The sequence below is a fragment of the Haliotis rufescens genome, unplaced genomic scaffold (genome assembly GCF_023055435.1).
Source record: "Haliotis rufescens isolate VD_foot unplaced genomic scaffold, xgHalRufe1.0.p SCAF_18, whole genome shotgun sequence".
NCBI classification, from domain to species: domain Eukaryota; kingdom Metazoa; phylum Mollusca; class Gastropoda; order Lepetellida; family Haliotidae; genus Haliotis; species Haliotis rufescens.
The window spans coordinates 9,200,279-9,214,371 of NW_025963868.1; the positions used below are offsets into that span (position 1 = coordinate 9,200,279).

The window sequence follows — 14,093 nt, forward strand, 5'->3', positions numbered from 1 at the left end:
AAATACTGTTGTATGAAAGGGTGTGCTCCCTCTCTTTTATTTATCGATTCGACAGCATTGTCATCTATATGGGTGTTGCATGAGTTATAGTCTGAGTGAGTGAGTGAGTGAGTGAGTATGGTTTTACGCCGCTTTTAGCAATATTCCAGCAATATCACGGCGGGGGACACCAGAAATCAGCTTAACACATTGTACCCATGTTGGGAATCGAACCCGGGTCTTCGGCGTGACGAGCGAACGCTTTAACCACTAGGCTACCCGACCGCCCCGTCTCATGGGAAACAGGTGGGTATTTCAGCTGACTATTTAATGATTGAAAAGTTGGGGTGGCCTTGTGATTCAGGTGTTCGCTCCTAGTGTCGACCCAAGGTCGATTACCCCCATGAGTACAAAATGGGTCTACTGTGTCACGAGCTAAGGCTTTAACCACTGGGCTACCTGACTGCCCACCTTGATTGAAAGCAGTCCCTGTCACCTATTAATTTAAAAAATAATTTTCCAAAATCCGATGTATATATATTTTCCTCTGAACTGGTATGTTCCGAACGCATGAAAACTTCTTGAAACATTTTGTGAGTTTTGTTGGTTTACTTGTTGAATATTATCCGACGCTGTCTACATTGTATTGTAATAAAATGGAGACTGCTGCTGTCTGTGTTCCCCCAGGCCACATGTGCCCAAGTCACTGCCATCTGTTATTGACATTTGCTACCGATTTTGACTTGTCATTTCAGAAGACACACAACATCTGTAGGATAATTTTCATATTATAACATACAATATTGATGACCAGTAAATGGGTCATCCTTAGAGTTAGTGAGTAGGTGAGTATCGCTTTTCGCCACTTTTAGCAATATTCCAGCAATACCATGGCTGGGGGACACCAAAAATGGGCTTCATACATTGTACCCATGTGTGGGATCGAACCTGGGTCTTTGGCATGATGAGAGAATACTATAACCACTAGGCTACTGCTCCCCATACTTAGAAAATATTTGAAAGCAATACACAAGCAAATAAATATGTAAGTCTGTTTTAAGTCTATGTTAAGGTATGGGAGTTTCGATCACCTTAGCGCTAAGACTGTCGTAAGTCTATGTTAAGTTATGGGAGTTACGATCACCTTAGCGATAAGACTGCTTTGTACAACGGAACCCTGCAAATTAAGTAAGCAGTGGTTGATATGAGGGGTATTAAGGCTAATTCATAATAAAATATTTGAAACAAAACAAATTAATATTTTTCAAAATATTTATTACATTTTAGAAATAAATGTGGTATTGATGAAAATGATTTATGCATAAGCAATCAATGTTTCTTGAACCTCATGATCAAAAACATGATATACAAAATACCGAAGTCACGTTATGCAATCTTTCAGACACAATCCTCCACAATACAAAACAAGGTATTCCAGATTTTAAAGTATTGAACCCAAAAGACTTTCATGAGGAAAATCAAATTAATAACAGCACAGTATGTGGGCATATGTTCACAAATCCTGAAAACATCACTCCTCTTAACAGCTCGTCTGTGTAAGGGCCATTCAATGTCAGGTCTGCAACATGACATCTGGGCTTGTTTGTTTGTTGTTTAAAGCTGCACTGAGCAATATTCAAACTTTATGACTGCGGTCTGTAAATGATCGAGCCTGGACCGGACAATCCAGTAATTGACATCATGATCATCGATCCACGCAATTGGGATACGATGGCATGCATCCAGGAAGTCAGCGATCCTGACCATCCGATCCCGTTAGTCGCCTTTCATGGCAAGCATGGGTTGCTGTCATCTGGACAGGTATAATAGTACCATAAAAGACATGGAAACTGAGAATAGAATTAACCAAGTCAAACCCATCTTTGCCTTACTGGGAGAACCCATCTGACACACTCAAACAGCCTACTTGCTTCGTCTTAAAAAGTGAGTTCGCCTCTATTAAACAGTATTTCAGTTCCGTCATGGCGGCGTGGCAGCTTGATGTGAGAGGAAAGTGTCAAGCGGTGCAGGTCCTCCACATTTACCACTTGCTGTTAACTCCATGTTTCCTGGATGGAGCGGACATACCAAGATTCACAATCAAGTGACAAGATCCAGGCACATCTAAGGGGAGCAACTCTGCCCAGCAAAATGCAGCAACTGAGTGTCCTGAATACAGCGAGACCAACAGGAAAGTGTGTAGCTTTTTAAAGGTTTTTTTCACCTTTGCAACAAAACAATTTGTCATAATTCTAACTAATGTCTCAAACATTAAGAGGCAGTTGTTTAAAACTTTAATGGAAAATGTGTGACAACTAAACTTGATTTCATGACCATCTCTGATATCCTTCCTCTATGTAACATGACTACATATCTCATAACTCAACATTAAATGCCACATACCCAGTACATATATTCAGATCAGATGACAGAACAACAGAATTGATGATCTCATTGTCAGTCAAAGTAGTTTGTGCGAGTTCTATCCCGATACAAAACAAGCCCTACTTACCAGAATTACACTGTCAAGCAGAAACATACACTGCTCATCTACTATAAGTTCTAATGGGAAGCCAGGGACTTATCTAGTGTTCAAACTTAGCGCATTGGCAGACAAACTGGGAAAATTCATTTTGTTTATTTTCTCATATTCAGCGATATCTTATTTTATCGCTGTATCCAAGCACAAAGACTTCTTCCTCTTCATTGGAACTGTTATCAGTGCAATACTTACATAAACTCAACAGTAAGAACTTTAATAAAATGATCTTTTTTTATGCCGCTTTTAGCAATATTACAGCAATATCACAATGGGGACACTAGAAATAGGCTTATGGGCCGAATATCGGCCTCTGACTGGCTCTAGATAAATCCCTGGACGCCTAACAATTGTACTCTTTAAAAAACAGATTAATTAAAACATCTCTGTATGACTCATGGCAAAGTCCACAATAGTGCGTCAAAATCTTCCAATGGGGCAAAGGAGTTGACAGGCAGCTGATGGCTTGAAGAACGACACACCCCTACACATGGCTTGACACGCCCTTACACATGGCTTGACATGCCCCTACACATGGCATATAATGCCGAAAATCCACATCAGAGTCTGTAGACGTTTCCTGGTAATGATGAAGGTCAGAACAGTTTTTCTTCATCCTTACTTCGGAGAAGTCAAAACCTCCCGATCACATTTCATCCAGATTTTGAGGGGTGTGGCATTTACTTCTTTGGTGCTCTGGAAACAAATTTCACAAAATCATTTAAAAAATATCGAAAAGAATTTGTTTGACATTACTTTCAAAAACATTTTACCGTGCAAACAATAACCGTTGACAATTTCTTTTTAATGTAAAATATTTCCATCAGCATTGAAAACTAGAGATGGCTAAAATTGTATTGTGAGTTAGCTAGTTGGGTTTAGCACCGCTTTGAACAGTATTCTAGATATATCACAGCAACTCAGCATAATGTGAGAGTTAAGCCTGTGATGCATGTCTCAGGCAATTAACACTTTGAAACCCATGGGCATGGAGGTATGGTGCTGACAAACCAGGGCGATCTGGGATTCGAACCCACGATCACGGGATTAGGTGTGCTCATGTGATGCACAGTTGTGCACAGAGAATTGTTGTGCCAAAGACAACTGGGACCCTTGCACCCGGGTATCATAACGAGTCATGTAACCATGGTAACAGTTCACCAAACGTGTGGCACTGTGACAAAATATCAATAGTTGAGGTGAAATGGGGTTTCACGTCTCGCCCAAGGTTATTGCACTTATACACTGACGCACCTGTGTGGGTGCGTTTCTGCTTGGACTAGTAGGCTTAAAGTAGATTTTTATCATGTTTGTAGTGCTAGCCCAGAGATAACATGCCACAGTTTTAACATGAATACCCCACTCTGACTGAGCCGACCAGTTCTTGTTTAAGTCAATTTATGCTGAGCAGCAGGCAGGGTATCAACAAGTACCATCTTTTTTAATGTCTTTTGATATGATCAAACCCCGGACCTTCCACCCTCTAGGCAGATGCTCTATCCACTAGACCATGTAAGCAGTCTACATATCCAGAGATGTTAAGTATTGCCTAATGCTGCATCTGCATTACTGACCTATAGCAGCCGACGACCACAGCGTGGTCTCGCTCGTATGGTTCTAATGTGAGCTGTTCCTGGGGCTTGATCTTCTCAGTCTTCAGCTTGTTTACCTCCCCTGCGAACACAGCCTCGGGCTCCGCTGTCGAGTCAATACAGTTCGCCTGAAACATGCATTCAAGTACATTAGACCAAGAGTGAGAGAGTGAGTGAGTGTTGGTTTGTTGTTTTATGCCGCACTCAGCAATATTCCAGCTATATGACGGCGGTCTGTAAATAATCGAGTCTGGACCAGACAATCCAGTGATTGACATCATGAACATCAATCCACACAATTCAGAGAGCCTGACCCCGTTAGTCGCCTTTTACGACAAGCATAGTCGCCTTTTACGGCAAGCATGACTTGCTGAAGACCTATTCTACCCTGGATCTTCGCGGGTCTAGTGAGTGAGTGAGTGAGTGAGTGAGAGTGGTTTTATGCTGATTTTAGCAATATTCCAGCAACATTACAGAGTTATATGCACCCTTAATTATGGGCAATTAAATTCTTGAAAAATGTATCTATTGTGTATAATATGCACAGACTTTTCTTTTGTATCATTTCCACGAAATTTACGATCTTTCAACCCTTTCACTAAAATTATATTCTAATAAGAGCCCCCTATTTCTAATTTTGAGAGTGCCCTGGGCGCTTATTACGTCGAATACGGTATTCTTATTTAACCTAATATTTATCCAACTGGATCTGTGAAGATCCAGGTTAGAAAAGGTCTTCAGCAACTCATGCTTGCCGTAAAAGATGACTAACAGGATCGGGTGATCAGACTCGCTGGCTTGGTAATGCATGTCATCATATCCCAATTGCGTGGATCGATGCTCATGATGTCAATCACTGGATAGTCTGGTCCAGACTCGATTAGTTACAGACCATCGTCATATAGCTGGAATATTGCTGAGTGTGTTATACCAACTGTTCTGGGGGTACACCACTATGTCCATGGTTTCAACAGGTTCCCCTTCTTTGTGGTGCGCATGCCGAAGATGGAGACTCAATTTCATGGTAACAGTCACATTCAGTGGCTTATAATTAGGGTGAGTACACAACTGATCATATTATTGATGCATTGCAATTGTGTTGGGGCACTATAAAAGTCAGAGCCTATAGAGAGAGATTTTATTGTGTGGATTGATGCTCATGATTTATGCCACTTTTAGCAATATAACAGCAATACCACAACAACATTACAGCGGGGGACACCAGAAATGGGCTTCACACATTGTACCCAGGTCTTTTGTGTGACGAGCAAATGCCTTAACCACAAGACTACCCCACCTCCCTTTGTTTGTTCAACATCACAATCAGCTTTATTCCAGGTACATGACAACAATCTGTAAATAACTGAGTCTGGGCCAGACAATCCACAATCCAGTGAATGATATTGTCTGACCAACTGATACAGTTCACATGTGAAGATCCGGGTTAGTAAAGGTCTTCAGCAACCCATGCTTGCCGTAACAGGCGACTAACAAGATCGATGGTCAGACTCACTGACTTGGTTAAAGCAGGTCATTGTATCCCAATTGTGTGGATTGATGCTCATGTCAAACACTGGATTCTCTAGTCAAGACTCGATTATTTACAGAACGCCTTCATATAGCTGGAATATTGCCGAGTGCAGCGTTTAACAACAAACAACCTGATCAAATCGGTCGCCTCTTAAAACCAGCATTGGTTAATAGGGATCTACTCTAAACCGGAATCCCCAAGGGTGTATAATGTATAATGAACCATAACACACATCATATACATTAACAGGTAGTGTTGAGTGAGTTGTTTAAAAGAAGGGTCTCACCTTCACACTGATGACTACGTGGCCACCATTCTTCAGGAACATGTGTGCGTTGATGGCGACGATTCTCGCCTGATCTGGCTGAGCAACATCTGCGAAGATTGTATCCACCATACCTACAAGAAAGGACCAGTTCATACAAAGTGACACAAATATACAATATACAATAGTGATACAAATATTCCAGCAATATTACTGCTGGGGATACCAGAAATGGGCTTCACACATTGTACCCATGTTGGGAATCGAACCCGGGTCTTCGGCTAACCAACTCGCCATAGCCCTTAATGAAGCGGGTCTAGATTTTCCTAAGGACTGATCCTCCCATCTCACTGGGAGCACCTTTTCAGTTTAAATGTAGTTGTTAGTTTCAAATTACCTTATTCGACGTAATAAGCGCCCAGGGTGCTCTCAAAATTAGAAATAGGGGGCTCTTATTAGTATATTATTTTGGTGAAAAAAACAGAGTTGAAAGATAAATTTCCTGGTTTATGCTGACAGCCTGAAATGTTTATATACGACAGATATATTTCTTCAGAATTTAATTGCCCATAATTGAGGGTGCATATTACACACGAGTGCGTGTTATACACGAACAAATAGGTCTTGTGTACATTGATCAATCAGTAAGGGTGCTAATTGGGATTGTTCACTAGCCAATATATTAGCAATGTTGCCGTGGGCACTTATTACGTCGAATAAGGTATGTCTTTTCTGAGTGTCAGTCTACCAAAAGCCCTTACAACACAAGTTATGAGAATTGCAAATAAGTGGGGTTTAAATGCAGCTTTGAACAGTATTTCAGTTACATATACACATCAGGTTGAACACTATAAATATGGGAAGAAAGCCTCATGTGATTCAGGTCTTAGATGTTTACAAGGTGAGGTGAAATGGGGTTCAACATGTTCAAGATTACTGCATTTATATAGACACGTGCACACATGTGTATTTGTGGCTGCTCATACTGGATTTGACTAATGTTGCACAATTCAAATTCTAGTGTGTGGGATGACAGTAACAAGTGCCCGCTGAGGGGGCACCTGTTATAAGTCTTGCCACTTACCAACCAGCATTCGGTACTTATGAGGATGTCGGGCATCCTCTATGATTGGGATGATATTGGGTCTCTTCTTGGCAACATTGATGAGATCTCGGCCACTCCGATGTGAGAATTCTACAGCATACACTAAACCCTCCTGAAACAGAATTGACACAGTCCAGAATAGCACACAGTACATAACCTTCCCAAATTCTCACATTTCAACACGTCTGGATGGAACAGCATCCTTTGTCGTACACTGAATCCACTAAATTTAGTGTCACTTACGATTGATTCTGTCATGTCAGAGTAACCTCCCTTGTACAACGATATATCAAGCTCTATGTTACTATTGACGAGATGAATTTACGTCTGTTTAATCAGTTCAGTTTGAGATTGCAGACAAACGGAAAATCTCCCATTCTCAGACTACTAATTATACACTAAATATAAAATGCCAGTACTTACTGGTCACAAGATATCGGACAGAGTAACCTCCCTTGTCCCACAATAAATCCACCAAATATAAATTGCCAGAACTTAATGGTCACACAATGTCTTACAGAGTAACCTCCCTTGTCCAAAATAAATCCACCAAATATAAACTGCCAGAACTTAATGGTCACACAATGTCTTACAGAGTAACCTCCCTTGTCCCACAATAAATCCACTTAAAATAAACTGCCAGAACTTAATGGTCACACAATGTCTTACAGAGTAACCTCCCTTGTCCCACAATTAATCCACCAAATATGAACTGCTAGTACTTACCGGTCCCACAATGTCTTACAGAGTAACCTCCCTTGTCCCACAATAAATCCACCAAATATAAACTGCCAGAACTTAATGGTCACACAATGGCAGAAAGAGTAACATCCCTTGTCCCACAATAAATCCACTTAAAATAAACTGCCAGAACTTAATGGTCACACAATGTCTTACAGAGTGCCCTCCCTTGTCCAAAAATAAATCCACTAAATATTAACTGCCAGAACTTAATGGTTCCACAATGGCAGAAAGAGTAACCTCCCTTGTCCCATAATAAATCCAATAAAAATAAACTGCCAGAACTTAATGGTCACACAATGTCTTACAGAGTAACCTCCCTTGTCCCACAATAAATCCACTAAATATTAACTGCCAGAACTTAATGGTTCCACAATGGCAGAAAGAGTAACCTCCCTTGTCCCATAATAAATCCAATAAAAATAAACTGCCAGAACTTAATGGTCACACAATGTCTTACAGAGTAACCTCCCTTGTCCGACAATAAATCCACTAAATATAAACTGCCAGAACTTACCGGTCCCACGATGTCGGACACGTGGCTGACAGTTGTTCCTGAAGCTGCACCCAGATACAAAACTTTGGCCCCTGGTTTCATATGAATCTTCTCCACACCACCCAAGATGGCAGCGGCCAACTTCGACCTGAACGGATTCCAGGCTCTGTACTCAATCTTCGTTTCCCCCTCCTGTCATGAAGGGAAAAAAGAAGAAGTGAATATTGTCAAATGACGCAGTCACATCTTGTTGGGTCAAATTTTCAAGTTACATCATGGCATGTCAGCTTAATGTGGGAGGTTTGTTTTTGTTTGTTGTAACGCCGCACTCAGCAATATTCCAGCTATATGACAGTGGTCTGTAAAACAATCGAGTCTGGACCAGACAATCCAGTGATTGACATCATGAGCATCTATCCACGCAATTGGGATTGATGGCATGTATCAACCAAGTCAGCGAGCCTGACACCCGATCCTGTTAGCATAGTGGCCTTCTACGGCAAGTATGGGTTGCTGAAGACCTAATGTGGGAGGAAAACCGGTGATGAAGAACAAGAACGTTTACCACTTGAGTGAAACCCACGAGCAGGGGTATGGTGCTGACAAACCAAGAAACAACTGGGTAAACAGGGATTCCTACCAACAATCATAGTTGTCTGGATATATTTATTCAATCATTTCATGCGAGATTAGTGAGTTAGTTTGGTTGGAGCCAGTTTTAACAGTATTCCAGTGATATCACGGCGTGTCAGCTTAATGTTGGAGGAAAGCCTGAAGTGATGCAGGTCTCAGACGTTTACCACTTCGGTGAAACCCACAAGCATGGGTATGGTGCTGACAAACTTAAAACATAATCGGGTGAACCGTGATTCGAACCAACAATCATAGGTTTCTGGCGTTCCCAAGGGACACAACTCTGCACAGCGAATCACGGCGCCTTAGGGGCCACCCGTGCCCCCCCCCCCCCCCCCCCCCCCTTGCGAGATGAATTAACTATGATGATGTACAACTGACCTCAACGCTGATCTTCTTCTCCCCATAGACAGTCTCCCCAGGGGTGAGGTTGAGGGTCACCAGAGCGTCCTCCTTCCCTCTTGCAATAAACACACCTAAAACATTGAAACAAAACTCAAATTATGCACATTGCCATCCCTGCAAGACACACAGGCTGTCAATCAGTCTGGCCAGACGAACCAGTGATTGAAAATACACATGGTACTTCAGTTCCATCCCGACGAGATACATCAGCTTAACGTGGGAGGAAAGCCTGAAGTGGTGCAGGTCTTCTGATCCATGAAGTCAGTTTGCTTGTTTGTTGTTTAACACTGCATTCAGATAAATTCCAGCTACATGACATGTCTATATGTAATCGAGACTGGACCAGACAATCCAGTGATTGATATCATGAGCATCGATCAATGCAGTTGGGATACGATGACATACATCAACCAAGTCAGCGAGCCTGACTCCCCGATCCCGTTAGCCCCCTTTTGACAAGCAGAGTCACCTGTTATGGTAGACATGGGTTGCTGAAGACCTATTCTACCCCGGACCTTCATGGGTCCCCACGAAGTCGCCTCGAATGACAAGCATTAAAATAAAGATTCAAATAAAATAGCTACACCCCATTTAATCGCAAAAAAAAGAACAATGAAGGGTGCTCGATTGCGCAATAAGCCACTGTTTCTTTTATAACGTCATTTCTGGTGATTCGAACATGCCCTCGCAAACTTGATGACGTTGTAAATTGGATGCCATTATTTTTGAGAGGGACGTGTCTAGTAAGTTGTCCCTAGTAGATCCATCTCGCCAACTTAGATACACACAATGGTCGAACAATCGCACCCAAAGTGGAAGAGAGATGACAATCAGGAGAAAGGGTCAGAAACTTGACGTGAAAATTGAGAGATTATCTGGGACATACCAAACTTAATCCCCCTGTTCACAAACCATGGACATTGCCATCAGGAGGTCAGATTGTATTCAGGGAGTCGTCATTATTTAAATACAGGTGAACAATTTTAAAGCTTTGACATTTTACTAACATCCCTAAAGAGGTTGTACATAATTTTGATATCTCTTATAAGAAATATACGACCTGTGGTCATTGTTTTTCTTACAATAAAACACTGTGGGGAGAAATGAAACACTCGGGGCTGTGCCTCTCACGGTGTATTCCCCTTGCACTGTGTGCCCAGAGTGTGATCAACAATGAGACGTTTATTTCTTAAACATACAGAACAAATAAATGACTGACCTTCGTGTCTGTGGGGCTCTACTACCACCTTCCTGCCGCCTCGCATGCCACCGCGGCCTCCTGTAGAAGACAACATTTACCATCAATATGGACACACCATTTAGGTCACAGGAAAAATGTCTACCCAAGCCAGCTCAAGCCTACCCACGTTTACTTCAGGAAATAGTTCTTTGTTGTTGAATTAATGCATAGTTAGTACGTTACTATCACAGCACCAGACATCTTCCCGAGGCAAGAGGTACACTAGCCTTTTTATCAAAGTTCCACCCTTGCCACATCAAGCCCACTTTCCTGTGCTAAATATGATTGGACTATCACACATTGAAAAATGCAACATAATATTTATGTCTGCATGCTCCAAGTGCATGTACAAAATATATTTTTAAATTAGTGTCTGATTAACCCTCGTGTCCACACAACACAATCTTTAAAAACAATCAATATCTGTTTTTTCGCCCTACCACATCACTAACTGCTTTGTCCTGTGTAATTCCTGATGCATGATAGTCACCACAGATCTGGGATTGTACATATCTATGTTTCATCTTGGATAAATTGATGGACCAGGGTGCAACCTGGTTTTAGTCTTGTGCAACTTGGTCTTCATGTCAACACGCACCTGGTTCACTTAAATCAAGTTCCTTAAATGGAACCCTGAATAATTTCAGAAGATATACCGTATTCAACATAATAAACGCCCAGGGCGCTCTCAAAATTAGAAATAGGGGGCTCTTATTAGAATATTATTTTAGTGAAAAACAACAGAGTTGAAAGATCGTACATTTTGTGGTTTATGCTGACAGCCTGAAATGTTTATATACGGCAGTGAAATGTGAATATTTTGGGGGCGTATTTTATGCAAATACGCTGCTTATCTGTAGCTCTGCTTAACAGCTGAACCTAATTATGTAAATATCAAAAGGTAAGAAAACCAAGGTCTTTACTTTATTGCTGGACTTATGATAATGATCGTCAAACGTTTTTAACTGTTAATACAATATGGTGATGATACCATACCTCTGCCTCCTCGACCTGGAAAGAGAAAGAACATTCTGATTACAAACACCACTGCATCTCCAGCTCAGTTTTGATACAATATTTTAAAAATGATCATTCTGAGGTCTGATCAAGATCAATGGAAGGCTAAGCTTCAAGTATTCAAACATGTTTTGCTTGTTTGTTTCTTGTTTAACGTCTTACTCAGCAATATTCCACCTGTATGACGGTCTGTAAATAATCAGGTCCGGACCAGACAATGACATGTATTAATCAAGTTGGCGAGGCTGACCACCTGCTCCCGATAGTCGCCTCTTAAGACAAACATGGTCGCCTCTAACGGCAAGGACTTTCTGTTCATTTCTTCAACAGTGCAGTTGCCAAGTATTCTGTCCATAATATAAGCGACATGAATTAATATGATTGAAATATGTACTCGCCGAGTGGGACGAGCATTTGTTCAGCCCTAACCATGAAATTATACTTGCATGTAAACAGAAATGAACAAACTGTCATGACTTACCACCGCCTCCTCTACCACCTCCCCCACGGAAGCCACGTGAATCTCCGCGTCCCCCGCGGAAACCCCCTCGTCCTCCTCTGTCTCCAAAGCCACCGCGTCCTCCTCTGTCTCCAAAGCCACCGCGTCCTCCTCTGTCACCACCCCTGCCCCCTCTGAAGCCTCCCCGTCCACGGAAACCACCCCTGTCTCCCCGAGGAGAAAATCCTGCAAAAGAAAATATTTACTTAATCAACATATGATTATCAGGTAACCGAAGTCAACATATTGAACAATTTCAAAGCACTTGTCAACTTTAGATGTTGAAGTGCATCAAAGCTCCCTGACATTGACAGTTCTGAAGTATTGTTTGCAAACAACAGGCGATAACCACGACTCTGCTTGTCTTATTCCACGAGAGAAGTTTTTGCCTCAGTGACCACACTGTGGGAGTAGGGTCATTAGGTCGGGAAGTTCTTCTTTCCAGTGATACCCATGTTTTGTTTCTGCAACGTGATCGGCTTCATACCACCAAGGCATAAATATTGTAATCTAGACTTTGACAAACACTGGCTTCCAAATTAATCTGCAATTAATATTTTATAGTTGCTCCGTAAGTAAAAACACACATTGCTTTTTTTTCAATTTGCCTCCAATAAAAACATGACCGAAGTCAGTTATTCTGCAAATGCTTGGGTTGTCTTTGCTGTGAGTAGATCTATTGTTTTAGTATGAGAATCAAATTGTGCATGAAGTTCTAAAGGAATTGTTTCATGTATGATTTATAAACACCCTGACCCGATAATGTCCTGGCCTGTTATGCTTTGTGCTTTAAAGAACTGTGTTGACTTCAGTGGACACAGTCTCTGTGCCAAAAACCTTTTGCTTCTATTATTGGCTCTTGAGTCTTTGCATAATTTGTTTGTACAGTTAAGTGTTATGGACTATTATTAGCTGAGTTTACTGTTTTTTGTTTGTACCCCACACTCAGCAGTATTCCAGCTATTTGACAGCGGTCTGTAAATAATCAAGTCTGGAACAGACAATCCAGTGATTTATATCATGAACATCGATCCATGCAATTGGGATCGATGACATGCATCAACCAAGTCAGTGAACCTGACCACCAGATCCTGTTAGTCGCCCTTTACGACAAGCATGGGTTGCTGAAGACCTATTCTACCCCAGATCTTCACGGGTCTGCTGAGCTTACTGGACAGAACAGAATCCTACAGTTCTTAAGATTCTGAAGTTCCTTAAGTCACTAACTGCAATAATTACATGCACTGCAATAATTACATGCAGTCAGCATAACGAATAATATTGTTGTTGCAGGTTTATGAGCCAATGTTTCTGTTCAAAGCAAAGACTTATCAATCGTTAAAATTTTCACCACTAGCTCTGAAATGGTTCCCAACACCCAAACAATAACTTGAATAAGCCTTGTTATTTTTTCACTGAAGCAACACGAGCCAATTTGCTCCTAACGAAAAAAAAACACATCAGCTTTGACGGAGATGAGTGGGATGTCAACAGCATATAACTGTGTACTACAGAAAATAAGAGAAAGCTAGAACTGCCTCGTGGCTTAATTTAATTTTGGTACACGTGTTAGGAAGCTCCCTGCAAATTTATCAAACTGTGATGACTCCAAAACTAGACCCTAAGGTTTAGGTTACGGATTGAACTAAAACAGTCAACTGACGAAGTTCCATTACATTATGAATTATGTTCCAAGTCGGATACCGATCACAACCGACTTGAACACTCCATACTTTACTTGATCTTCGCTACCGCGGCGGCAGAATCTTGAAATTTAGTTTTGTATTTAGGACAGCAAGGGTAACATAACACGCAACTATTGAGACTAAATAGGCATTATGTTATGTTACTTGAATAAAAGGTACATAAGCAAAGAGAAATACATACCTGGTCTCCCCATAATTGCTTAAGTTGCTTGTTGAAATGAAATGTTTCGACCACGTGCGTGTGTTGATTTGGAACTATCCCGTCATGCAATTGATTTCCGACAAAGAACGATAACTCTTCTTGAAACACACTCGTCACGGGTCGAGTCCATCGAGCCCGGTATT

The 14,093-nt window shown here is 41.4% G+C and overlaps 1 protein-coding gene across 2 annotated transcripts; it reads right to left on the reverse strand.

Annotated features, from left to right (window-relative positions):
- Nucleotides 1-1,237: 1,237 nt before the first annotated feature.
- LOC124126607 (rRNA 2'-O-methyltransferase fibrillarin-like) lies at nt 1,238-14,079 on the reverse strand. Of its 2 annotated transcripts, XM_046490095.2 has the most exons (10): nt 13,930-14,078; nt 12,025-12,228; nt 11,523-11,537; nt 10,506-10,565; nt 9,263-9,357; nt 8,270-8,440; nt 6,991-7,123; nt 5,928-6,040; nt 4,093-4,238; nt 1,238-3,214 (listed from the first exon to the last, which is right to left on the reverse strand). In XM_046490095.2, the coding sequence occupies exons 1-10, from the start codon at nt 13,940-13,942 to the stop codon at nt 3,199-3,201; spliced, it is 966 nt and encodes a 321-aa protein (XP_046346051.1). In that variant the 5' UTR covers nt 13,943-14,078; the 3' UTR covers nt 1,238-3,198. The 2 variants fall into 2 exon arrangements, with proteins under 2 accessions (XP_046346051.1, XP_046346050.1); XM_046490094.2 differs by lacking the exon at nt 1,238-3,214 and having other exon boundaries at nt 4,053-4,238; nt 13,930-14,079.
- Between the last annotated feature and the right edge of the window lie 14 nt (nt 14,080-14,093).